General features: G+C 48.0%; 2 protein-coding genes across 6 annotated transcripts in view; one reads left to right on the plus strand and one right to left on the minus strand.

Annotated features, from left to right (window-relative positions):
* Positions 1-1488, minus strand: part of exoc4 (exocyst complex component 4) — a 74395-nt gene extending 72907 nt beyond the window's left edge. Inside the window, exons 1-2 of the mRNA XM_028955174.1 lie at positions 1382-1488; positions 261-450 (exon numbers count right to left, since the gene is read on the minus strand). Coding sequence (XP_028811007.1) covers positions 261-450; positions 1382-1461 — 270 coding nt within the window. The 5' untranslated portion in view covers positions 1462-1488. The remainder of the gene's footprint in view (positions 1-260; positions 451-1381) is intronic.
* Positions 1489-4426: 2938 nt separating this feature from the next.
* The window catches only part of chchd3a (coiled-coil-helix-coiled-coil-helix domain containing 3a), a 42040-nt gene continuing 20166 nt past the window's right edge, over positions 4427-26300 (plus strand). For all 5 annotated transcript variants that reach the window (XM_028954374.1, XM_028954377.1, XM_028954376.1 and 2 more), the window contains exons 1-4: positions 4427-4623; positions 5475-5760; positions 12483-12576; positions 19642-19822. In XM_028954374.1, the coding sequence (XP_028810207.1) occupies positions 4543-4623; positions 5475-5760; positions 12483-12576; positions 19642-19822 (642 nt within the window). In that variant the 5' untranslated portion in view covers positions 4427-4542. The remainder of the gene's footprint in view (positions 4624-5474; positions 5761-12482; positions 12577-19641; positions 19823-26300) is intronic.

Consider the following 26300-nt stretch of genomic DNA (forward strand, 5'->3'; position numbering starts at 1 on the left):
TTTTTACTCATGCATATCCTGCCACTCAAAGGAGAGAACAAATAAACCCCCCAGGACCACAGTTATACAACCAGACTGATGCAGGAAAGTTTTGATCACTCAGACCTCAAGCTCTACGAGATACTCGATCAGGGTTGGGTAATCTGATCCGTGGAGGTCCAGGACGGACGCCGGTCAGTAGCAGAGCCAGTTGCTTTCCCAAAATCACATCAAACTGACCAGCTTCCACCAGATCAATCAGGTCTGGACAGCTTCCGCACCTGTTTGATCTTGTTCCGGGAGCTGGTGATCCTCTCGGTGATGCTCTGGTAGGTTCGGATTGCAGTGGTGAGTTCGGTGTAGTGCTGGACAATCTGCTCATCCAGGTCACGGTCGCATTTCTCATAAGCATCCTCCAGGCGTCCTTTCTCCGTCTCTCGGTCCTGGACATCATCGCTGCGGGACAAAGTCCTACAGCCGCATTCAATGACACACAGTCATCCAATTTTCCCATCCCAAACATCAGCATAAAACACAAACGCTCAGCACCTTCTCAGCCATAAACCTGAATTTACAGGAAAAAACTATAAATAATAAATGATGTGGTCACATAATGTCCCCAAGTGAATGTACATTCTCTTTTTATTGTGCATTATTAGACTCAAACCCAACGGAGATGAATGCCTAGAGGGTAACACACTCGTCTATGAACCAGACGACCTAGGTTCAAATCCCACTTACTACCATTGTGTCCCTGAGCAAGACACTTAACCCTGAGTGTCTCCAGGGGGGGGACTGTCCCTGTAACTACTGACTGTAAGTCGCTCTGGATAAAGGGCGTCTGACAAATGCTGTAAATGTAAGTCCAAAATATGACTGTTACAGTACAGGCCTGTGGTCAGTCCTGTACTGATAAGGGTGTCTGATAAATAAATAGTGTAAATAGTGTAAATGTCAGACAGGTGACAGTCATGTGCCAATCACAGTGTGGAAACAGAGGGATACTAGATCCAAAACAACGAACTATTCTTATGAAGATAACATCTATATGTGACTGATAAAGAACAATTATGCTTCTGCTACCACTTGGATAGGACTTATTTTCTTATCAGGGCGGCGCACTGTATATAGCTTCATAAAAGCTTAGTAACATATTTATTAAATCATAATTATACAAACGCTATGTTTAATGACGGCCCCAGAGGATAGAAACCAACCGCGGCGGATTTAAACGAAACACCTTGCGAAAAATAATCTGCACTCGGGGGTAAAAGATTTTACAGGATGTGTGGGGACTATGACAGATGCTAACTGCTAATTAGCATCCTGCCTGTGACGGACACTGGAAACTGTCACCGGCACACGAAGCGGATGTCGAGAAAACAACGAAACCAATTCCTACCTTATAACAGAAATGAGCAAACCGGACGGGTCTTTGCTTTTAGAAACTGCACTTCTGTATCTGCCTGAGTCGGCTGCCATTTTTCCGCCTCTGCTCCCACAACAGGAACTTGGCGTGACGCGAGGCAGCTGCCAGCCAATCACAGGAGGCGTTATAAATCTGTCGGGACGAGCAGTGTGTTCTGGGATTTGTAGTTCACGCAGAATGGCCTCAGCCCCATACTTTAGTTTCTAGGTATTCGCACGTATACATAAATTACAAGACTTACGTCATATTTAATGATTCGATGCTTTAAAAGCAAATAGTAAAAAATAATAATTTAAATGGCAAATGATTCGGTGTTTTACTTCTGTGATTAACTTTATACTGTCTGAAATGTGCCCAAGAGACACATTTCATCTATAGATCCAAATTACCAACTCGGGGTCCACTGGGACCCAGGACATGTACCACCGAAACACCGGCTCTGACAGGAAGGTTGCTGCCCCTCTATCGTCTCACGATCTCTGCTGTAAGAATGGGTGTAAGAAAAGGCATTGATTCTGGGGGGGAAGGGTCGATCGGCCAGTCTCTGTGTTGATTGATGTGCCCGTGGACTGCTGAGATAACATTGTGCAAGATTTTCGTGCCCCCTGCAAAAGAAAACCCCAGAAACAATCACCATGCCATTTTTCTGTGACGGCGCTTGGTGCTCTTGGCAAAGTTTAATTTAGAAGTTCTTATCGCCTTCGCCTGCAGCCAAGGTCCCATTACTCTGGCTAATCTACTGTCCTTTCCCAAATGACGTGGCACAAAGACCCTTTCTCCTGTCGTTCCGTGCTGCAAATGACAGTCACGTCTGGAGGTGTAATGACAAGGGCACCCACCCACCTTCAGCCCTGACACCTGACAATTCTCATAGCTTCACTTGTTGGTGCATCTGTACAGGCTGATAATAGGTGGCATTTAAATCTTAAACCAAACAACGACACTCTGATTGTCAAGCTTATCAACAAATGCATGCGTCTGAATGTTTTTTTAAATGTAGTTGTACATAATGTAGTGTAATTTCATTAACAATATTTTTAAAAATAGCACAAGCATTTGATTTATAAACATGTTAAGTTCTCGGAACTTGTCTACCTGGAAAATATGTAGAAAACATGGCCATAATACAGTGATTCTATTACAGGAAAAAACATATTCCCCATGTGTGTGTCACAAACCCACATCTCTGTTATTCTTTTCCCAGAAGCACCTGAGCTCTCATCATTCCTGTGGGATGATATTCCCCTATGAAGCTCCCAAATGAATATTGTTTTGTAAATGCTCTAATAAATATTCAAAATATTTCATAAAAGCTCTACGGTTTGAAGAGCACAGTATCATATATTTTGTCAAATGCATATAAGAGAAGCAAAGATGTGCAAAGAGTTTCACAAACTGGACCCACAGGAAAATCCATGTTCACAAGGTACAGGCAAGCATGTGAACCTATAAACATAAATAACTGTTAAATATGAAATATAAATGGTATTTATTTATTTGTTTGTTTGTTAGCAACTCCAATGTGCATTAAGAGAACATTACATTTTAAATAAAATGACAATTAATATAATAATGCTAAATGCTAAACAAAATAATCAGAAAAATATTAGCAAGATGTTATGAACCATGACTAATTATTGCTGCACTGGTGCACATAATCACATACAGCATGTCATATTCAGAGTTCATCCGGACTCAGACTCAGTGGCACCTTAGCGGTTCGGGATTCAAACCGGCAACCTTCTGATTACAGGGCCGCTTCCTTAACCACTAGGTCACCACTGCCCCGTAGTAGTAGTTTTACAAGAAATACAATAAAGTGTAAAAATAAAATATAACAGAAAGCACAAGGCTATCAAAAAAGTAGTAAAAGAAGTAAGCAAGCTATAATACAAGCCATATATTTATGTTCAATGAGAACATAAGAAACATCATTGGGTACCAGAGTGAAAGTGAAGTGATTGTCATTGTGAAACACTGCAATGTGTCCTCTGTACATAAACCATCACCCTTGGTGAGCAGTGGGCAGCCATGACAGGCGCCCGGGGAGCAGTGTGTGGGGACGGTGCTTTGCTCAGTTGCACCTTGGCTATGCATTCTGCTAAAGTTCATTGTGCATAGATTGTGCAGTGTAACAGTAACAGATTACAGCTGACAACAGTGAACGCTCAGACGGTCCGGGTGCGAGGTGTGGTGGCATGTCCTGGTTCAGCATCCTCATGGCCTGAGGATAAAAACTTCTCCTGAATCTCTCAGTCCTGGCCATGATGCCAGATTTTGTGTTTGCCTGATTCTAGGTATTGAAACAGGCTGTTGTACATGTGATTTGTCCTTCATAACCTCGATGACCCTGGTCCAGAGATGGACGAGGTGACCAGCAGCAGCATGGATCACCCTCTGTAGGGCTTTGCGATCCTGGACACAGAAGTTACCAGTGATCCTGGACACAGAAGTAACAATGAAATAAGGTTTTGTGTCAGGATGTTCTCCCCAGCACCAGTGAAGAAGGTCTTTAGGATGTCTGGAGACACCCTGAACTTCCTCAGCTCTCTCAGGTGGTATGGGCGCTGTTTCACCCTTTTGGTCTCAGCCTGGATGTGTTCAGACCTCCGAGATGCGGACACCCAGGTGTTTGAAGCTGCTCACCCTCTCGACTGGAGTCCCACTGTTGAGGGGCTTGTAGTCCACCACCAGGTCCTTGGTCTTGCTGAGGTCCTCTACCTCCCCCATGTAGGCCCATCACCACAGTGTCATCAGCAAACTTCATGATGGTGTTGGAGAAGCGAGTGGCAACACAGTCATGGGTGTAGAGCTGGACATGCATAACTAAACATGTATCTGTGACCTGTACAACCTGTAAAAAGTGACAAACATTTTTATTTTGTTACTGTGAGACACACCCCCCACATGCCGCCATACGGACGTCCGAGTCAGCGTGACATGTCTCGACCAATCAGAATGCTGATTGCACAGCCTTCTGCCTTTCCTCCAATCTCCGTGCTCGCTGTTTGGTGTGGGCGGAGCTTAACCCGGAAGCGCGTTGTGGGACCCGGAGTGTGTCCCCGCTCCCTGCGTTTCGCCGTGTGGCGCTTTTATCGGTGCAGGCGGCCAAGGGACCGCCTCTGTCCTCCGCCATGGGCGCTAATAACAGCACACGGCGCGTCTCCTTCGAGTCGGACGAGAGCGACAACATCACGGTGGTGAAGGGCGTCCGGGTGAGTGACCGCAGTGGCCAGCGCGGTAAATAAAGCTCTCCTCCGTCCACACGGCGGTCATCCGACACCAGCTGCGCTGCGCGCTGCTAAATATAAAGTGGACTGAGGAGGGAGTCCAGACATCGTGAAACATGGAGCTCTTCGTTCTGACGTCACAACACGACCTGTTCCCCATCCCGGGGTCATGACCTCCAGCACCCCAGCTCAGAGTCTCACCTTGCTGCAGTTTAATTTAAATTTAAAGTTAAAGTGAAGTGCTTGTTACTTGTGATACACAGCAGAACAGCACATGGTGCACACAGTGAAATTTGTCCTCTGCATTTACCCATCACCCTTGGTGAGCAGTGAGTGGCCATGACAGGCACCTGGGGAGCAGTGTGTGGGGACGGCGCTTTGCTCAGTGACACCTTGGCGGATCGGGATTCGAACAGACAAGCTTCTGATTACAGGGCCGCTTCCTTCACTGCTAGGCCACCACTGATTTGTACACACGTTTCCCCCCTGCTGTTATATTGTTGGACTGTAATCCTCTTGTTGTTTTACAGATATTATGAGAAGTGCCACTGTATACCAAGTGGAAGTTTCTAGTGGGGTATCTGATTTGTAGGCGATGAATCGGTGATGGCCTAGCAGTTAAAGAAGCCACCTTGTAATAGGAAGGTTATTGGTTCAAATCCCGAGCCGCCACACACTGCTCCCCGGGGGCCTGTCATGGCTGCCCACTGCTCACCAAGGGTGATGGTTAAATACAGAGGACACGTTTCACCGTGTTACTGTGTGCTGTTCTGTGTATCACAATGACGATCACTTCACTTTCACTGATGATAATGTTGCTTCTTTTTTTTTCACAGCTTTCCGAAAATGTCATCACACGTATGAGGGAGACTCCTGCTCCACCGCGTGCCCCTGCGCCGCCCTCCATACCCACCCTATTACCTGCTGCCCCGCCATTCGAGCCAGTCACCCCGCTGCCACCACCTCCACCACTGCCGGAGGCCATCACTCTACCTCCACCTGCCCCCCTGGACACGCTGCCGGTGACCCTGGTTCAGGCTGCCTCCCCACCTCCTCCTGTGGAACCACCGGCTCCACCCCCAGTAACTGAGGAACTTGTGGCTCCACCTCCAGCACCAGCCAGTAAGTAGATTTACAGCCTGTGTATGCAGCATAAGGAATGTACGGAAAATAAAACAGTCGTAAATTGTGGAGGAAATGGCTTGATGCACTTTTAGTTGCATGAAGAAATATTGGGAAACTTCCACTCGCCCCATTGTTTCCACACAATGCTGCTTTGCATTCGGCCTGTGCTTTCTGATTGATAAATAGTGATATTATCATGCAGAATAGGCCTAAATTAAAAGTTAAGTTGCATTTTTTGCCTTGCAGATTTTGATTCATTGCGCTTCCTGTGTCTCTAATGAAACGATTAATTCCCTCTTGTAATAAACGTAATGAATTGATGCTGTAATTATGGGAGCTCGGTTTTAGCCGGTGATTGGGCTGAGGCGTCATGTCTGCCCTTTTGCTGGATATCTGCAAGCCTTTAAAATGGCTTCAATCCAAAACAACAAACCCGATTGAACGCCTTAAAGGAACATTCTGGTGCTGCATTTTTTTCTCGTGTCTTCAGTGCCAGCTTGCTAGAATAAAACATTAGATTTCAGAATATTAACCACAGAGGGTGATCACGTTTGAATTTGCATGATGGTTCTGTGGAAATGCAGGAATAATCCTGGTGTCTGTTGACATTTGTGTCTGACTGTGAATGACTTCAGAGACTTAATAACAGTATTTTAAGTACGAGTTCAAAGACTTTATTGTCATTGCGCAATCATGCTTAGTACAACAGTACAATGAAATTGAGGTCCTGCCCACCGACCCAAGTGCAAAATGCCATAAAATAATAGAAGATTATCAAAGAAGAGACATATCACGCGAAATAAAACCGTAATGAGTACAAATCTGTGCTGGAGTGTGCGTACTGGGATGAATTGTGGTATAATGTAATGTAGAAGCAGCAGAGAAGATGGAGGCCACATGTTTGCATTTTACCAGTTAATGAGTGATTGTAAAAAAAAAATTGTCCTTCGTTCTATTTGTTCCAACACCTCTGCCAAGGTGTTGGAGCTCCATTTCAGATCCCGGAACTTAAAACCGGTCACCTTCTCCGCACCCTCCCCGTTGATGTAGATTTGCGAGATGAGCCCCACCACGGTGGTGTTATTCATGTACGGCAGAGATCGGAGAGAAAATTTCTAATCCAGCAGCAGATGCAGAGGGGAAGGCCAGCGTCCAGTAACTTTTCTGTCAGTCTGTCCGTAATTACCGTATTAAAAGCCGAGCTAAAGTCGACAAAGGGCAGCCTGGGAGATGGTAGTGTCGGCCCCAGTTTTCCTTTTAAAGATGGCTGATCTCAGGTCAGTGTTGCAAGGGTGATCGGACGGACTGGGTGGGTGGGTGGTGACAATGGTGGCCAGTGGGTCTCCATCAGAGAGGCGATTAAAAAGAGTCCGGTCTGAGCTGTAGTGCGATGGCTTTTCTGATTAAACCCACGCCTCCGCGTTTCCCCCGGTAACCAGGCCGGATAATGCAGACGCACAGAACGAGCCCAAACTTCTCCAGCGCTTCACAGAGATTTTTCCTTTCATCTTAATGAATCGTTTCTTCTGTTTTTTTTTTTTTATACCTCCTCCATCCCGTCTACTGAGTGTTCCGGGTCAGAACTATCGTTGTACGGATTCCGCCTTTTTAAATACCCGTCACTGTGCCAACCTCAGCCCCGCTCCCACCCCCTCGCCTTTCACCGTCTGTGATGAGATGTTTTCAGGAGAGCGTTTTTGAATCTTCTTCATCTTTGTGTCCACATGTTAATAGAGTTGTCCCACAAAGGTGTCATTTCAGTCAGGACCGAGCGCCTTTGTCTCTTTCTCCCGCCTCCTCAGATCAGCGCTACATCTGCATGTATGGTTCCATTCACGTAGAAGGGTTCTTCTCGTCCTTTCTCTGTCTGAGATGGTTCTGCATTAATTATACCGAGATCTTTCTGTTTGGACCACCTTTCCTGTACTCCAGGTTTATGTACATGAAAAGAAGAAAGTGAAGTGATTGTCACATGTGATACACAGCAGCACATCGCACTGTGCACACAGTGAGATGTGTCCTCTGCATTTAAACATCACCCTTGGTGAGCAGTGGGCAGCCATGACAGGCGCCCGGGGAGCAGTGTGTGGGGACGGTGCTTTGCTCAGTGGCACCTCAGTGGCACCTTGGCAGATCGGGATTCGAACCGGCAACCTTCTGATTACGGGGCCGCTTCCTTAACCGCTAGGCCACCAGATGTTGTTCCAGCTACTGCTCCACTTCTCTCCAGATGAACAGCATCTAGAACTCACTGGCTCCCGACTGTGAGACAAACGGTCACCTGCTTGCCGAGTCTTTGTCACGGTTTCACTTTGAGGACGTTCACCTCGATGCGGTGAGGCCGCGACCTTAACGCAGAGCCGTGATTATGTGTGACCACGAGTCGGGGTTCTTAACGCCGGGACCCGTCTCTAAATCAAGGCCGAGTCGCGGCACAGGCTGATTACGACGCGGCCAAGGTTGAGCCTCCCACACCTTCCCCTGCAGCCCATAAATATTCATACCCAGAAGCCCACTCTGCGCGCGCCCTAATAGACTGCTTAAGGACGAGTGCCAAGTCCGGACCGAGGAGCAGGCACCGCGCAGGAACCGCATGCCAGTGCATGAGTTCCATCGAATATCCGCTCCCCGTAATTTCATGCAAATGGCCGTTCGATTTGAGGAGATTGTGATTGTGATTAATTTCCAGCGCGAGTGTGTCGGGACTTTTTGTGGCGGAGGTGGAGGTGGAAATTGGAGCGTGAGGAAGTGGTAATGTTACAGATTAGACCCTCCTCCCACCCTTCCGCGGGTCCCGGGGTTAATGAAACGTCTGATGAGAAACGCAATTTGCCTCCGCCTATAATCTCCTGCCCAAAAAAGTGCCCCTCCAGGTTCTTCCTCGGGTCTGCTTGTGGGCCGAAAAGAAAAGGACCGACCCGGAGATGATGGGTTTTTAAATCCTTTAATGCTGACGAGCCGCCTTCATTAATGCTGCTCTGGAATTTTCCATGACACCTGTTAGCCCCATGCAGGATCCAACATGGCGTTTATTGCATTAATGCCCAGCAGCGTCTGACTGAAGGGCCGCCCCGGAGGTCCGGGTGAATGTGGAGATCAGTCGGAGCCGAAATCACGCTCAACCTGGGTTTTATCAGGCTGCTGCCGTTACCCAGCATGCACAGGACTCCAGTGTGAAATGTGCTGACTTTCTGGCCATTAGAGGTGTGAACCTACCGATCACTGTCCTCGCGATTTATTTCGATTCGATTACGATTATCGATGCATTACAATGCATCCCTTATATTTTCTACATTACTTCACGTGATGTTTTCTAACACAAAGTTATGGTCTCGTTCACCCGCTCTGGACGCTTTGAATTGCTACAATGGGCAGAAAACCTGACCTTTTTCTGCTCGTTGGAGCAAATCTAAAGTCGCTTTCATTTACATTTACAGCATTTACCAGACGCCCTTATCCAGAGCGACTTACAATCAGTAGTTACAGGGACAGTCCCCCCCTGGAGACACTCAGGGTTAAGTGTCTTGGTAGTAAGTGGGATTTGAACCGAGGTCTTCTGGTTCATAGGCAAGTGTGTTACCCACTAGGCTACTACCACCCCATGATGAGCTTTCAGATGAGGTTCATGCTTCTTCTTAAAAAAAAAACACAGCGAGTTGAGCTCAACGTGCCATGCTTGCCGCCAGGGCTCAGCACAAAAAAAAAAATCTGTCCGGTAAGACAGTAACGTCGATTTGTAGCTCTCTGGACACCCAAACACTGACAAGATCAGCCTTTTCCCTATTCCCGCTTCGAAGGGGCAGACGGAACACTAACCCGCCTCGATTCTGTCGCGCAAGACAAATTTCAACTTTGACTGGATCGTCCACGTCTGCATCGCGATGCATCGATCCGTACTGGCCATAGTCGCAGCAACCGGCGGATATTTTTCCCCCTTTCTGAAAGCGCCCCGCCACTAGGGGCTGAGGGTTTAACGTGGAGGGTTGAACCTTCAGCCGCTGAAGTGTGCCCTGCGTCAAGGCGCGCTTCGGGCCGCTGCAGCAGCGGTAAATTAGCGCTGCGGCGGAGTGGCGGCGACTCGATAACGGGCCAGTGGGACGAGAATCGGTGGGAACGGGTGAAGATGAGCGGCTTCGCTCATTACAGCAGCTGTTTGGTGGCCCTCCTGCCGGGGCCAGAAGAAGGGATCACTCCACAGTCGCTGGGTCTCGCCTGGCGTTCCATGCCGAGCTCTGAATGATGGATGTTCCGTTTAACTGATACTCACGTTTACCAGCCTTCGCTGAAATCCATGATCGGATATTATATTTCATACTTGGTGGTGTCTTGTGCCTTGCTGATTGTAAGAAATATTATAAGGTGGGAGAAGAGCACTGTGTGTGTGTGTGTGTGTGTATCTTTGCTGTCATTCACTGACTTAAAAAAATAAAATAAAATAAAATATTATTAAATAAATTATAACATTTTTATTTTTCTTATTTAATTTGCTACAATCACGACAGACGTGACTGGGCGACCGAGGAAAAAAGGAGACAGAAAATGAGAAGTTTAACAAAGAGTGGACATATGGAGGAAGGAGGGGGTTGAGGAGAAGGTGGAAGGTTTGGGGAAGGATGGGGAACGAACTCAGACCTTCCGTGCCTGCTTAAACAGACAAAAAAGAAACACCATAAATAACGAATATTAAAGGTTATTTAACAGCACACAGTACAGTAATAACACAAGACATGTTCAGCTGCTCCAGACAAGGTGTCTGTGAGTACGTGTAGGTGTCAACGACAATGATCACGACCTCCACACCCATTATAGTGCACTCTATACAGAATTATATTAATTGCAGATTATATTAATTATATTAATTGCAGATTAGTGTTTCTAGTAAATCCAAATGATTTTAAACTCATCTGAGAGCAGAAATTGTGGTCTGAGCTGACTGGTAGATCCTCCTCCCGTTTAGCAATAGAAAGGGAGACTGAGTTATATATTTTGGAAAAAGTCCTGGATATCAGTAATTTGGGAGTTTTGAGAATAAGGAATTTGACCAAGTCCATTTGAGTAGACTTGAATTTCCTCTTTACTATAGATTTAACTTGCTGATATTCGAAAAATCTGTTCTTGTTAATGGCATTTTGATTAATTAATATATTGAAGGGAATAAAGTATTTTCCTTCAAATATGTGTTCCAAGTATTTAATGCCTTTGCAGCTCCAATTTGAGAGGTTTATCATATTATTGTTCTGTACTGTGTCTGGGTTGTTCCAGATGGGTGTACGTTTGCATGGGATAAGTGACGACCCAGTCATTTATAGAAACTCCCACCCTGTTGTCAGAGATGGGCTGATACTGATGCTTTTAAAGCATACGTGTTGTCTGACAATTGCGCTAATGACAGGTAGGTCTGAAGTCTCTTATTGCGTAGTGCCTGTTCTACTTCCAGCCAAGGCTCACCTAGGTTTTAACCACTCAGAAATAGCAGTAAATGTTAGGTAGGTCTTGCTTCTTTGCAGCATTTTTAAGCTAATTATTTACATTTACTGTATTTTTATTAGACACCCTTATCCAGAGGGACTTAGTCAGTAGTTACTGGGACAGTCCCCCCTGGAGACACTCAGGGTTAAGTGTCTTGCTCAGAGACACAATGGTAGTAAGCGGGATTTGAACCTGGGTCTTCTGGTTCATAGACGAGTGTGTTACCCACTAGGCTACTAGCACCTTGTGGTGGTTTATCATTCCAAAGGAATTTATAAATGGAGGAGTCTAGAGACTAAAACCAGTCAGACGATTATTTACTCGGGATTGTTTCAAAAAAATAGTTAATTCTTGTTAAAACCATCGTTTTTATGGAGGCAACCCTTCCTATGAGTGATGTATGACCCTGAAAAATGCAGATGGAATCTGGTACTTTTCACGGTGTCCTCCGGAATTGGTCTGCCTATTGGTCTCGATGAATACTTTTACAGTAATTTCGGCGTCCTGAAAACACCACGTTATCTCTCATGCTGCGGGCCTGGAGATCAATTACAATCTCTTTAAAAAAATTAGAATTATTTTTTTTTTACTTAGATGCGGTATCAGTTAGAGACTTGACCGAGTTGTGTAGAGATGCGGTTTCTGTGAGTGTTTCCACCTGCTACTGATTTCGATTCTCGGTGTAGAATCTCGACCAGCGGCAACCTTGCGTCGAAGCTGGACAATCGACTTTGTTTGGAGGAAGGCGTCTCGTTTTTGGCTGCTGTTGCTGTAACCTTTGACTTTTCTTCATGATTACACTGTCAGAACTCCAGCCAATGTGTTCCTGAAGAGTTTCCAAATTCTCCTCCACGTCTTCACTATTCATTCAAAAATGTCTGCCGGGTCTCCAGGGTCTGACGTCACCTACAGCATTTCCGCTCGTCCCCCCTCCCCTTTCAGTAGGTGTGATACTTCAGCCCAGCGGCCGGAAGGGGTTTTTATGACAGCGCTGTTGTTGGTGTGTGGCAGATTCAGGCCCCCACTTCCTCTCTCTGCACCAGTGTGGGCCTTGTGGCTGAGGGAGTGTCTCACCTCACTACCCTCACAGCACACACACACACACACACACACCCTCAGCACAACAGCAGGCACCCATTTCATCTCACTTACTGTTAATCTGGTCTTCATGACAAGCATGACCATTCCCTTCCATCCTGTCTCATCGTGTGTGTGTGTGTGTGTGTGTGTGTGTGTGTGCATTTTTGCAGTAGATGAGTCTGAACTGAGGAGGAAGATCGCTGAGGAGCTCCAGAAAGATCTGGAACAGGAGCGCCGCAAAGCCCAGCAAGAGCTGGATCAGTGGTGAGGAACCTTCAGTTACCCCCATGAGGCCAGTATGAGGCCAGCATTGACCACACACACACACACACATCACAATAAAGCAATAAATGTAAATCTATGTGTACGTTTACAAGACACAATGTATGATCTGATCAATAGATGAACAATTGGTGGAAACAGTGGAACAGTCAGCTCGTGCATCCTGCATGCTTGGTGGTACAGAACCTGCAGATGTTGCCCACGTGGGCCAGAGGGTCGTGATCATACGTGATCTGATCCTGCAAGACATCACTGGTCTATTCCTGTCCTTTTTTTCTCATTTTATGCCCCTGCCATGATTGCGGTTTAATTTGTGACTATTCGATATATTATGTGTATTAAAAATTGTTGCATAACCGTACATCGAAATGTGAACTTCGCCGCAACTAGCATACCACGATTAGAGAGCGAGTCCTTGCTTGCGTTTTTAAGTGTGCCCTCGTGCCTGGCAGGCAACAGCCGCTTTGAGACCGCTTTGAGCGCGGAGAGCCTTCTGCCCCCTCGGAGAGGCCGCTATCCCCACCGGGTCACCAGCGCTCCGGTCTCCCGCTCTCAGAGTGCGTCCAGCCACCCCAGCATGTCTTCACGTGCGTCTTCCCGCAGCAGCCCCGACATTAACCGACGGAGGAATGACTGGAGCTTCAAAATTGTGTCTTCGCGATTTATAAAAAATAAATAAATAAATAAATAAATCACGGTTCGATTTCGAAATATGCCGAAATCGAACGGACACAAGGTAATCTTTTCCCTTCCTGCGGTTCTTCTTCCACTCCTCTTTTGGAAAGCCTCCTTTTTTTCCTGGGAAAATCAATTAATCACGGCTGGGCCAGGTCCCCGGCGCGGAGCTCATTTCCTGTATGCTGATGATAGAATGATCTATTAGGCGCCGCTGATGAGGAGTCCTCCTCCTCTCCCCGCTTCCAAAGGAGCAGGTGCCTGGCCGATAATGTCCTATAAACACCATCATCCTTGGCCCTAATAGAGCTGGAGATGCTCCAGCGCGCTAAAGGCAATTAGAGGCCATGTGGTGAGGTTGGGGGCGCAGGAGTCGGGGATCACCGACGCACCCCGCTTCCGCATTGCTTCAATTTAATCGGCCAATTCATTAGTTTGATTAGCCTGGAAATCCAGCGTAATGGGAGCATGTCCATCATCTGGAGAGGTTCGGACGCGTACGGAGAACCCGCGGAGGAGCCCGTGCAATGCGGGTGGATTTCGTGTCGATTACGCACGACGGTTAAGAATAAAAAAAAAAAAAAAAAAAAAGTTGGCTGTTGGGAGAACGCGCGGCCCGGTACAGGTCGGTATCGACCATCCGCGCGAGTGGAAGTTCAGGAGGAACACCGGTGGGTCGAGCTCAGCGCCTGTCGCCCCGGCAACGCCGCCGCGGGGCCAGAGCAGGGGCTTTATTGACCACGGTGCCGTGCTCGGATGGACAGAATCAATATTTTCCTTAATGTTATCTCCCACTTAGTTCCCAGCTTCCTGTGTGTGTGTGTGTGTGTGTGTGTGTGTGTGTTATTAGGTCCTGTTTTAAAGTGGCCGTCGAGGAGCCTCTGAGGCTGGAAGAGACAAAAACAGAAATTGGCAATTTGACTCTGCCTGGGAGACGATCCGTTCCCATTAGACCTCACGCCTCAACCAAATGCGCTCGCGGTCTCAATTTTAGGAAGCCCGCGCCACGCCCGTTTTTTTTCTCCTGCCTGTGAGGGGGACCCAGTTTCTGCCACCGTTCGGGGGGGCGCGCGAAGTGAACCCTTTTTTACGAACCTCTCTTCGCTCGGCTGTTTACCGCGGACGGGCTCATTTCCAGACGCTAAATGGCCGTGATAATGTTATATGATCAGGCCCCGATGTCTTTTTATGATCCATAATCCTCCCCGGTGGCCGGACGGTTTTATTTTATTGCTCGTCATGCCGACCTCTGATCACCGCGGGACGTTTACAGGAAGAATCCCCGACGTCAATATCTGTACAATATCTCGCTTGCTATCAAGTTATTTTGTGTTTATTTACATCATATTGAACAGAGTGGTCCGGGGTTTAATTAAAAGCCGCGCTGCAGATGCTCCCTTTCAGATAATTATGTCGAGGCCGCGCCGCGCTTTCGTTGATGGGCTTTCACGCCGTCGTCTGCCTCGGCGGAGAAACTCATAAACCTGTCAGAGTCGTCTCGTGACTGACGGCGGGTTTCATTTAAATCTCGCGTCCCTCCTCCCGCGAGATCTCTTCCCTTCTCCTCCACCCTCCTGTCCTTTATTCATTCTTTCTTGCCCCCCCCCCCCCCGAATGATGGAGAGCCACATCAGGTGCGAGTCTGTAGGGCCGGAGGTGTGTGTGTGTGTGTGTGTGTGTGTGTGTGTTGCCTGGTAATGGCCAGCATTCGTCTTGTGTGAGCGGAGGCGTCAGAACCGAGCGGGCCAGATGGTGCCATGCCTCATGAACTTTAGAGATCTGCAGTGGGGCTGCGCGGCATTGTGACCCCGGAAACGCCCTCGCCCGCGACCCCGCCCTCTGCCCATCTGCTCCGCCCACACAGGCTGTTAAGCACTTTAAAAATGACTTGACAGACCTGTTGCTTTTAAGTGAAGTGAAAGTGAAGTGATTGTCACACGTGATACACAGCAGCACAGCACACAGTGCACACAGTGAAATTTGTCCTTTGCATTTAACCCATCACCCTTGGTGAGCAGTGGGCAGCCATGACAGGCGCCCGGGGAGCAGTGTGTGGGGACGGTGCTTTGCTCAGTGGCACCTCAGTGGTACCTTGGCAGATCGGGATTCGAACCAGCAACCTTCTGATTACGGGGCCGCTTCCTTAACCACTAGGCCACCACTGCCCCATTACGGGGTTTGGTTCTTCTGGTGCCGTCCTACATCTGAACGATGCACAGATTATTCCGTCTAAAAACGCGTGTGTGTGTGTGTGTGTGTGTGTGTGACTCTTATTTTGTGTGTTTTGCGTGTGCCTGTCCTGGACCGAAGGACTGCTTGGTTACGAGTGTAGGGATTGACCTGTGCGCAGTGGCAGAGCTCACGCTTAATCCTGGTCACCCTAAGTACCGCATCACTGCTGTCGCAACAAGCAGTGAATCGTACGGAAAGGACGGGTACTATAGACCGCAAGTTTGTGTTTGCTGACCGGTTCATTTACCGATCATTGTGACTCTTGGGCGGTTTTGAAAGGAAGCGCTCGATCATCGTTGTACTCGAACTGCACCTAACTCCAGAGTGAAAAGTGTGCCACATGTAGGATTAAAAGGCTCGTGCATTTCCCTCTTTTTACAGTAATGGGGGACCTCTGTCAGGACAGGGGTCAGAGGTCGGGGTGGTCTGAGCGGACGATGCATTTGTAAGACTCATCGGGGTGGCATAAGTGCCTCACTCCGTCTGTAATTGCAGGCCGCCTGCTGGGCTGTGATTGGCCGATGCGCCGATGGCGGTGACCTTCTCAGCGCATTTCCTCCCATTTCCTGCAGCCGGTCGCTGTATGTTGTTGCGTTCTTGGTGTTAAATAACGCTTCCTGGTCTGTTGCTGCTGTGCTGTTCAGGATTGTTGGGGCGGGGTCTGTTCAGCGCGGATGGACCTCCCTGATCTTATTAAAACTTTTCAGATTGATTATGTAATCAGGCCAGTTGTTTGAATTTCTCCTGTGTGTGTGTGTGTGTGTGTGTGTGTGTGTGTGTGTAAAGCCTGAGGCGTTGGTGCTGGATATAATTTCACAGTTGAAACGCTCACTTATGTTCCCTCTCTCCAGGGACTGTGTGTGTGTATGTTTCCTGTAGGTCAGTATATTTGTTTGCTCCCTGATGTACACACACACACACACTTGCTGCCGTTTCTCTGTTTTGATTGGTTCTCGTGCTCGTGGATGACAGGCTGTAATATAACGAGTGGAACGCCAGACATACAGGAGCCAGCATGACTTTACCGCCTTCCAGGACGTCTCTTCTCTCGGAGATGAACGCTTCATCGCCGTGGGCGACGCCTCGCTCCGCCCCCCGCCCCCACCCCGCGGGCCTACAGGCCATACATCCACAGGAGCCGGGGCTGATGGGGCCATGAAATATTCATCGGCAGCATTCACCGATATTACGCCCCTATTAATATTACATGGCGTCTTTAAGCAGCTCCTCTCAGAAATGTGGAGTGGGCGAAGTGGTAAACGCGCCTGACACCAGACGTCCGGCCGGCGGTGGCGCGTCCTCAGGCGATCCGCCCCATCTCTCCGTTTCAGCAGATGCCGTATCAAGGTGCTGCAGTTCCAGCAATCATCTCATATTTGCAGTTATATTTGCGCTGCTGTTTAATTATGCTAATATCAGAATTGGGGAGAATTGACCCCCCCACGATGCCAGCAGAGCCCTGAGTCCCTTCATTCTACCCAGTGACCACAGCAACCAAAACACCAGCTGTGATGCAACAATGATCATCAGGGACAATGATGATAATAATATTGTAATAATAATAATAATAATAATAATACTGTGGAAAGGGAAGAAATGCACCTGGATGTTTACTGCGCTGAAAACAATTCAATTTGTTTTAGGATGACGACAACCTCAATCATGGTGATGATAACTATAATACTTGTAATAATAATAAGAGGAAGAAAAATACGAGTAATAAATGCTCCTGGTTATCCAACCAACCCCAATCCAACTTTATTTATATAGGACATTTTAACAACTATAACACAGTCTCCAAAGTGAAGTGATTGTCATTGTGAAACACTGCAGCACAGCACACGGTGCACGCAACAAAATGTGTCCTCTGCTTTTAACCATCACCCTTTGTGGACGGTGGGCAGCCATGACAGGCGCCCGGGGAGCAGTGTGTGGGGAAGGAGCACGAACTAAAACTAACGACACAATACAATAAAAGTAATAATAAGAACATTGCCATGAGACTAAAATTAAGTCAGATATTTAAAAATGGGTAAAACATGGAGGACCACACAACTCATGGCGCGTTAAAAGCTCGAGAATAAATAAATGAAGGTGTGAAGACCTACTATGCTTATCTACTGTGCTATGTTTTTGTTTCAGTGTGATGATGATGATGATGATATCAAGCTGTTTTTAGCCCAAAACATTGATATTAAATTGTTGAACCTCACATGGAAGTCTGATTGTTTTCCTGGCTATTTGAATTTGTGAACTGCACCCCTGCCTCTATATAATGACAATCATTGGTCATAATCAAGAACCGGTAGTGTATTCATCATTTCCGTTTCTTAAAGGTCAGCCTTTAAATCATGGCCGAGTGCGGACGAGGCTGATTGGTCTGCAGGCAGCAGCAATGCGCTGTATTGAAAGTTAGATTATAACGGAGAAATGTGCTTCTTCAGGAGTGTGCGTGCTTTCTTTTGCATGTGTGTGTGTGTGTATTGTGCCTCTCAGTAATGGGGTGAAAGGTTATAATGATGTAAGTGAAAGGGCCCCAGCCAATATGCTTTCAGGGATCCAGAATTCCGAGCAATGTTCCCGTTAGTGTGGTTTTTGTCAATGGCGGTCCATGGAGACGATCTGTCTGCCTCCATCTCATCATCTACGTTCTGGCTCTGTGTCCTGAGGCATTAAGAACAGCATCAGCTGCTGGTCTCCTGAGAGACCCCCTCCACCCACTTTGGGTGTCCTCAGTTACAACCCCGCCCACTTTCACTGGAACATTTACATTTACAGCATTTACCAAATGCCTTATCCAGAGCGACATACAATCAGTAGTTACAGGGACAGTCCCCCCCTGGAGACACTCAGGGTTAAGTGTCCTGCTCAGGGACACAATGGTAGTAAGTGGGGTTTGAACCTGGGTCTTCTGGTTCACAGGCGAGTGTGTTACCCGCTAGGCGACTACCACCCTGGTAAAAATGGCCCAGGACCCTACGCCAGCGTGCATCTGTGGAGTCTACCGGAAGACCCAGGATGCCGAGAGGCGCTGACGTTTGACCTTTTCGAACTTTTCCGTATCGACTTTCGTCCTCAGTGCTGGATCTTGCCTGAGAGCCGGACTCGAGGAGAGGCCGGATCAATTGTAATCAGCGGAACGAGGCGGTTCCTGTTGATCCACCGGGCGGCTTGGTGGTGAACGTTGCCGTGTTTGCGCCGTAAATGCCGTAATTACACACCTGCTCGCTTCCTCCTTTTTTCGGCGGGAATATTGTTTTTTTTTTTTTTTTTTTTTTTTGTCACGCCGTCCGCTGTTTGATTGAAAACAGAGCGCAGCAGATTACAGTTTGTATCTCGGGGAGTTTACTTCTTAAATCACGCCACGGTGGCGAGGACGTTGCTTGGCAACTAAGAGCACCCAGCAACAGCTCAAACAGTCGGAACATGCCACCTCTGTCAAATGCTTCTGCTGCTTTTTATTTATATATTTAACGGTGCGTTTCCTGGCGATTCTGGAATTCTGCTGCCGTCAGGTTCTTTTCTTGTGAAGAGACCAGCAGATAAATCCTGGAAACTGCTAAATGAGGACTTAGCATGAAAAGAACCAGAGGGTCACCACAGCCACCACCACCGTAACAACTACAGCTTCAGGGATCTTCAAATGGACCAGTAGCGTCATAATGGACACGTAATGTCCACCATGACACTGGACTACACTCTGGACTTCTCCACCTCTACAACTGTTGGACTTTTTCTCTTATTGGACAAACCATCACCAACCCTGCACTGACACCACTTGCAGGCTCCCTCTACCCTGTATCACTCCTTCCCAACATTTCTTCCTTTCTTTTTTCTCTTTCCTAGAGTTTTTTTTGTGTGGAGTTTTTCCTTGTGCGCAGAAGGGTCAAGTGTGGGGGTGTCAACTGTAGGGCCTGTCAAAGCCCATTGAGACATACTGTATATGATTATGGGCTATACATAAAATAAATGATGTTGTTCTGTCAGTCTGCTCTGTGGAACCTGCCCGTTTATTGCCCTTGTACCCTACTGCCCCCTCTCTGTGAGGGGAGGAAGTAGATGGACATATTAGACATTCCTCATTTTTTGTGTCAAATATATGATGTTTGTTTTTATGTGTGTGTGTGTGTGTGTGTGCAGGCTGGAGGCTGAGAAAGCGCAGCTCCAAGCACAGGCTTGCAAGGAGGCGGAGTCTCACGTGAGGGACGAGGTCAGCCGGATTCTGCAAGCGGAGCGTTCGGCCGCACAGGAGAACGTCCACCACGCCGTGCAGAGGGAGAGAGTGACTGCAGAGGAAGAGCGAGTTCGAGCGCAGCTCTATGTGAGTCCCACCCACTGCTGTACTCATCTAAAGTACCTTAGACATCAACTAGTGGTGGTAGTAACACACTCGCCTATGAACCAGAAGACCCAGGTTCAAACCCCACTTACTACCATTGTGTCCCTGAGCAAGACACTTACAGGGCTGTCCCTGTAACTACTGATTGTAAGTCGCTCTGGATAAGGGTGTCTGGTAAATGCCATAAATGTAAATGCTTTTAAGGGATCTTACATAGGATATGGAGTCATATACAAATCAGTGCAGGTTCTGCTCCATGATACCGGCTACAGAACTACAGGGTAGGTTACAGAACTGAATACTGGTCTCTTTTTAATAGATGTGGTTATATGAAGAATCAAGTTTTTAGGGTGTGTGTATAACAGCACCCATCACCGGCTGAGATTACCCCACAGTGACTGCCACACAACACAGACACAAACGCACATTCACGGTCTCTCTCTCTCATGCAACATGCAAGCCTGTGCTCATACACTTCACTCTAGATCTGGGTAATAAATCTGTCAAATCACCCACTGATTAGGAATAGTTATACAGTCTCAAATATACTCTCTTTATATTATTATAACTTACTTGGAACGATTTTACCCTAGGACCATATAAAAATATCTTTGATGATTAAAACAGTATTGCTCATTGTGTTAACACCATGTGTTCTGAACCCAGTCCACCCTCCAGTGCAGGGGATTTCTAGTACAGGGTTAAAGACTAGAATAGAGGATGTTGTGAATATCCCGTACTTGTGATGGAGGCGGTACGTACTTGTGATGGAGGCGGCGTGTATCTGTGATGGAGGTGGGTACGTACTGGCGACTGTGTGTGTAAAAACACTATTAAAACCACTCCAACTTGATGTTACCTGGCAGAAAGAGGCATGGCACAATAGAGGTCAAAAATGAACAGTTTTATTAACACCGGTAAATAATTATTGTAGTGACATGTGAATATTGAATGTAAAAAGGTACCAATGTTACAGAGAAAACAAAAATAAGAAGAAAGAGTAAAGAGGGAGAGAGAGGGGGAGAGAAAAAGCCATGAGAAAAAATGGGAGAAGAGAAAAAGACTCAGAAACCTTCCGGCTTCCGATGGAAAAACCCCTGAGCAAGAAAGCTCAGTCCCCTTTTCCACATGTGAGCAGACCTTTATACCCCTGGCCTACAGGAAGTTGTCACTGGCCTACAGGAAGTTGTCACAGACAACTTGTTGTTTCTGATGTCACATCCCCCGGTGCCTCCCATCTGGGGAAGACAAAGAGGGTGGGCGGTCCTGACGACTGACACTTCACACTTTGCTGTCTGACAAAAGGCATGAAAAACAGAGGTGCTGAATCTTCATGCATAACAATTGGCACAGGAATGTCACATATCTTCTTGTAGACGGCCGCTATGCAAAACAAAAGCATTGTCCTGCGACGGCCGCTATGCAAAAAAAAAGCATGGTCCTGCGACAGCCGCTATGCAAAACAAAAGCATGGTCCTGCGACGACCATGTATAACTGTGATGATGTTGTGTATTGTGAGTTGTTGCATCTGCTCGTCGTCTCCACCTTGTGCGGCGGGTGATTTGATTTGCCGTAAATTGCCCTTGTGAACACGTTGTACGGCGCGCTGCTCCGCCCGTTCTGGTGGGGCGCAGATTATTTTAGGGAGGGCTGAGGAACGCGTTCCCGCGGGAACAATCCCTGTTTACAGACCTGCGATATTGATTACGAGCTAATTTCACACACTCATCACGGTAATAGAAAAACAGGAATGATTTTTAGGAGGATGCCGAGTCGTAACTCGGGGTTCATCTTTCTCATGGAGCAATGCGCTCAGTAGGGCGAGACGGGGAAAACCTGTTATTTATTAGTTTTTTTGTCTGCTCTGTCAAAAAAAATGTCAGATTAGAAGTATTGATCCTTGTAAACTGTGATCAGCATTGATCTTTATTGCATCCTACATTGTTGGGCTGCTGCCTTCATGCTGTTAGAAGACGTAAAATGCCTCTGTGGTCTTATTCCCTGGTCAGCGTTTCGTCGTGTCTGTTTTATTCTTAGGATGTTGGAACAGCTTGGAAATAACTTCCACTGATACCGAGTAGTAACGTTCTTCTGGGTTTGGCGAGAGTACGGGTGTTATGGTATGTAAATGTAAGTTTCAGTTGCACAGCGTTGGATGACCTTCGACCTGGAGGGGGCAGGTGACCGTTCTCTCTTGTTCTTGTATTGAGGACCAGATTGTTGTGAATGTTTCATCCCAAGTTTAGGTTTGCACCGTATGATCTCCATGTCTTGTGAAGTTGCTGCACTGGAACAACTTGGAAATAACTTCCACTGATACCAAGTAGCAACGTTCTTCTGGGTTTGGTGAGAGTACGGGTGTTGAGTGGTAGTAACCTAGTGAGGAACACACTCGCCTATGAACCAGAAGACCCAGGTTCAAATCACACTTACTACTTACTACCCTGAGCAAGACGTTTAACCCTAAGTTGCTCGGGGGGGGGGACTGTCCCTGTAAATACTGATTGAAAGTCGCTCTAAATGTAAATATTCTGGTATGTTTATTAACCAGGTGAAGGTTCTTGTGTTCCATTATCTACATTATGAATTACAAGTTTCAGTTGCGCCGCGTTAGGAGACCTTCGACCTTCCTGTGAGACGTTGAGGAGACGTGCGAGATGCAGACTCCCGTTCTCTCTTGTTCTTGTATTCAGGACCGTCTTGTGAAGTTGTTGCTCCAGTCATGGAACTCCTGCTCCGCTCCACTCACTTCAGAACTGCCGTGTAGAGCGGTACAATCGTGACCTTCAACATCGCTCGCACCCCCACAGGGACCCACGGAAATTAATTCCCTAACATCAGCGCACTTGTTTAAAGCCGAAGGCATTTCATGGCCTCGTAATATTCAGATTGCCCATCGATTCCCCGCACAAAATCGATTCCTTCATTGACAAGGCGAGCGAATTTTAATAAAGCGCCTGACATGTATGTGGAACCGACTAAACAATACATTACCCACATATCGCCCGATAATGTATAACAAGTCTGTAATTGGGAATTGAAATGAGTTTAAATTGCTCGGCTGAAACATCAATACGTGCTTGAAAAGCCCTTTCCCGGCTCTGCTGTCCTCAGCAGCTGTGAATAGATGGACCTTTCACCGGTGATTTGTGAAGCTCTTTGTCCAGCCAGGACCGCTCCTGCGGGCCGCGTTCGGGGGGCGACCGGCCCGGCCTGAATGGCCGCGCATCAATCAGCCGTTAGAGTCGAGGCCTTCGGGGAGGAGTGGTGCATTGTTCTCTGCCGCCACCGCAGACCTTCTCTGCGTCAGACCTTCTCTTGACCTCGGCGTGAGGAGGTTGGAGTTAAGAGGACGGACGCCCGTGTTTGACCAGGGACGTGTTCTCCACAACGCAGCTTGGAGAACAGTTGTCGTATGGGCTGAGATTTGGGCCAGTGTGAACTGAATTTGAATCTGAATGGGACAAATTGAATTGCAGCCTGCAGAGCTTCATAAAACATGGCAATGGGCTGTGTTGGGAATCTGCGCTCCAAGGACCCACGAAAAACTGAAATTGAACCCGGAGAAGCGAATTTACGTTACATTTCTCGGGATGTAAAAAATGACGTTTCAATTCAATCGGAATTGACGTTCAAATTATTACATTCCGATTCAGTTTGAACAACCGCCACTGGCACATCTCATCCCACAGAAGATTTACATCTTCTCTCTGGGTTTACACTGCATCTGAAGATGGAGGCAGGACAGGAACTTCAGTCCTGAGTTAAGGTAGGACGGTGGAATCGCACATCAAAGCCTAAATCGCATCGCTCTGTACCAAATCCTAAATACTGAGTTATCGGCTTTAATGCCTGTTACCTAGCAACCAGTGTTGAGTAATTTTCTACAAACGTGGAAGTTGGGAGATTAAAGCTGGTCATGACTCCAGGATTATGTCCAGGGAACGCCTGTATCCCGTGAAATGCCTCTGGTTATTAACTCCCGGCACGTCGTTTTTGGTTCCTCAGAAGGTTCCGCCTGTGGTGAAGATTTCAGGTACTTTTCTTGTCCTCATGTAAGACATTTACCAGACGCCCTTTTTCAGAGCGCCTTACAGTCAGTAGTTGAGGGACAGTCCCCTCCGGAGACACTCAGGGCTAGGTGTCCTGCTCAGGGAGTAAGTGGGGTTTGAACCTGTGACTTTGTGGTCCTCTGGTTTATGGGTGAGTGTCTAGGCTACGACCACCACAGTTTAGGAGGTTTCTGGTCCTGGAGAAGCGCATTTTAGCCGACTGATGTGTGTTAATTATCAGTTTGAATCGGATTTGTACTCGCTCGCGTTAGCAGTTCTGACGTTTGTGAGCTGTGATGTTCAGGCATCTCCAGCCTCAGCATCTGAACAGCGGTGGCCTAGCGGTGAAGGAAGCGACCCCACAATCAGAAGGTTGCCGGTTCGAGTCCCGATCCGCAAAGGTGCCACCGAGCAAAGCACCGTTCCCACACACTGCTCCCCGGGCGCCTGTCATGGCCGCCCACTGCTCACCAAGGGTGACGGTTAAAAGCAGAGGACACCATGTGCTGTGCTGCTGTGTATCCCAAGTGACAATCACTTCACTTTGTTGTCTGTTTTTGTTTACTTTGTTGAACGTCCTTCACCCCTCATTCACACCGAATCTTAGTCGCTGTCTGTAGAGCTGAAGACTCTGAAGTTCCACACACGTCCCCCTCAGCCAGGGGGTCCGTATGGAGCTGAAGACGCCCAACCGACCGGCCCTGCAGCAGCAGAAATCGAATTTAAAACCCTTCTGATGACGGGGGCCTGTAAAGGACTCAGAAAATCCGATGCCGTTTTTTCACGTTTGACAGACCCCCCTGATCTCCAGCAAAATGGCCGCGTGTCCAATCAATCACCGGCCGCGTCGCTCTCAGGCGCCCGGCGAGCCCGGCGGCGGACGATTCGATCAAACGCGGCGGCGGCATCCATCTTTACAGCCGTGGCCAGCGTGACTTTTGATGTTCGTGTACGTGATTTACGGAGAAGGGAGAGGAAAGCCGAGGAGGCCGAAGGCGGCTTCGGTCGGCGCGGCCGCGTGTTCGCTGTGATAAAAACACATCAGTGGCGTTTTAATCCCCGTGCGCGCCAGCGCTGTGGACGACTTCACGACTGCGGTGTAAAGGAGCCTCTTTTTGTGCTTTTAGTACAGTTCCTTCAGGTGATTATTCGTGCTGCGTGTGTGTGTGTGTGTGTGTGTGTCCACTCCAACCTTAAAACCCGCCTCTTTCCCTCTGAAGGCGGCCGCTGTTATTTGACGGCCGGTCGGCTATAAAACCAACTTCACTTGAGCCGCAAATTTCACACACACAAAAATAAATAAATAAATAAATAAAAAGAGCCGACTGGCCCCGGCCGATAATGACCGGGAGTTGTATTTCCCCGGGTGCCACGGGGGCCTCGCTGGCGCCTGATTTGGACGCCGCTGGAGGCGGAGCTACTGGGAGAAGCAGTAAAGGAAGAATAGAAAGTGTGTGTGTGTGTGTGTGTGTGTGTGTGTGTGTTGGGGTGCCCACGTGCAGTGCCAGCGTTTGCCCAGTCCGAGTCTGGCCCTAATTGGCGGGCCCTCTGACTGGCGCCGGTGCCCGCGCTCACCCCCGGCCGCTAATTGGCCGGGCCAGCGGCCGTGGCGGCGGCGCCGGGGATTGATGGATGGGTGCAGGTGTCAGGGAAGCTGCTTTCTGACAGAGACGCTTGTAAAGTCAATTCGCTGTCTGGAACGCGGCGGGGCGGCGGAGGGGTTCTGCGCGCCGATGACGGGGAAGTGGGGTTTTTTTTTTGGTTTTTTTCAAACCGAGTATTCTTAGACTTTTTATTCAATATTTTTTATTCTCTTGAGGGCCCGAGAGGTGAACTGTGGAGGTGAGAGACGGCGGCCGGTGCCGATTTCCCGCCCATCACGGTTCAGTTTTTCTCGGTTAAATTAATCATCGCGACGCAGTGACGCCACCGCGACTGTCGGACGCTAAAATATTCAACGCCGTTTCTTTCGAAGAGCCGTCGTGCAAATTGGTGTTGGCAGAATAGAAGCTTTAAGGGGTTTGAGCCCTGGGTGTGTTTTTAGAACCTCTAGAACCCTGGAGTTCCTCCCGGGTCGACTACGGTGTCCGTGTACACAGGGGGTTGACGGGAGGCTCTCGTCCGGATTGGGAGAAACTTGACCTTCGGTGTTGGAGAGACGTCCGAACGGATCCTATTTAAACACGTTCCCCGTTAAATCTCTATTATAATGTGACACACACACACACACACACACACACACGGTCTGCTGGGGAGCGGGTTTTTCTAATTAATACAATTAGCCGAGTCTCTGGGCTGCGGACGAAGCCGCCGCAGTAATTAGCGCGCGGCGGCGTGACGGCGGCCTTCACTCTTAATTGGGAAGCTGTCGGGAGCTCAAAGGTTAGAGGAGCGACGGCCACGGAAT

This window comes from Denticeps clupeoides, chromosome 15 (genome assembly GCF_900700375.1).
Source record: "Denticeps clupeoides chromosome 15, fDenClu1.1, whole genome shotgun sequence".
Taxonomy (NCBI): Eukaryota; Metazoa; Chordata; class Actinopteri; order Clupeiformes; family Denticipitidae; genus Denticeps; species Denticeps clupeoides.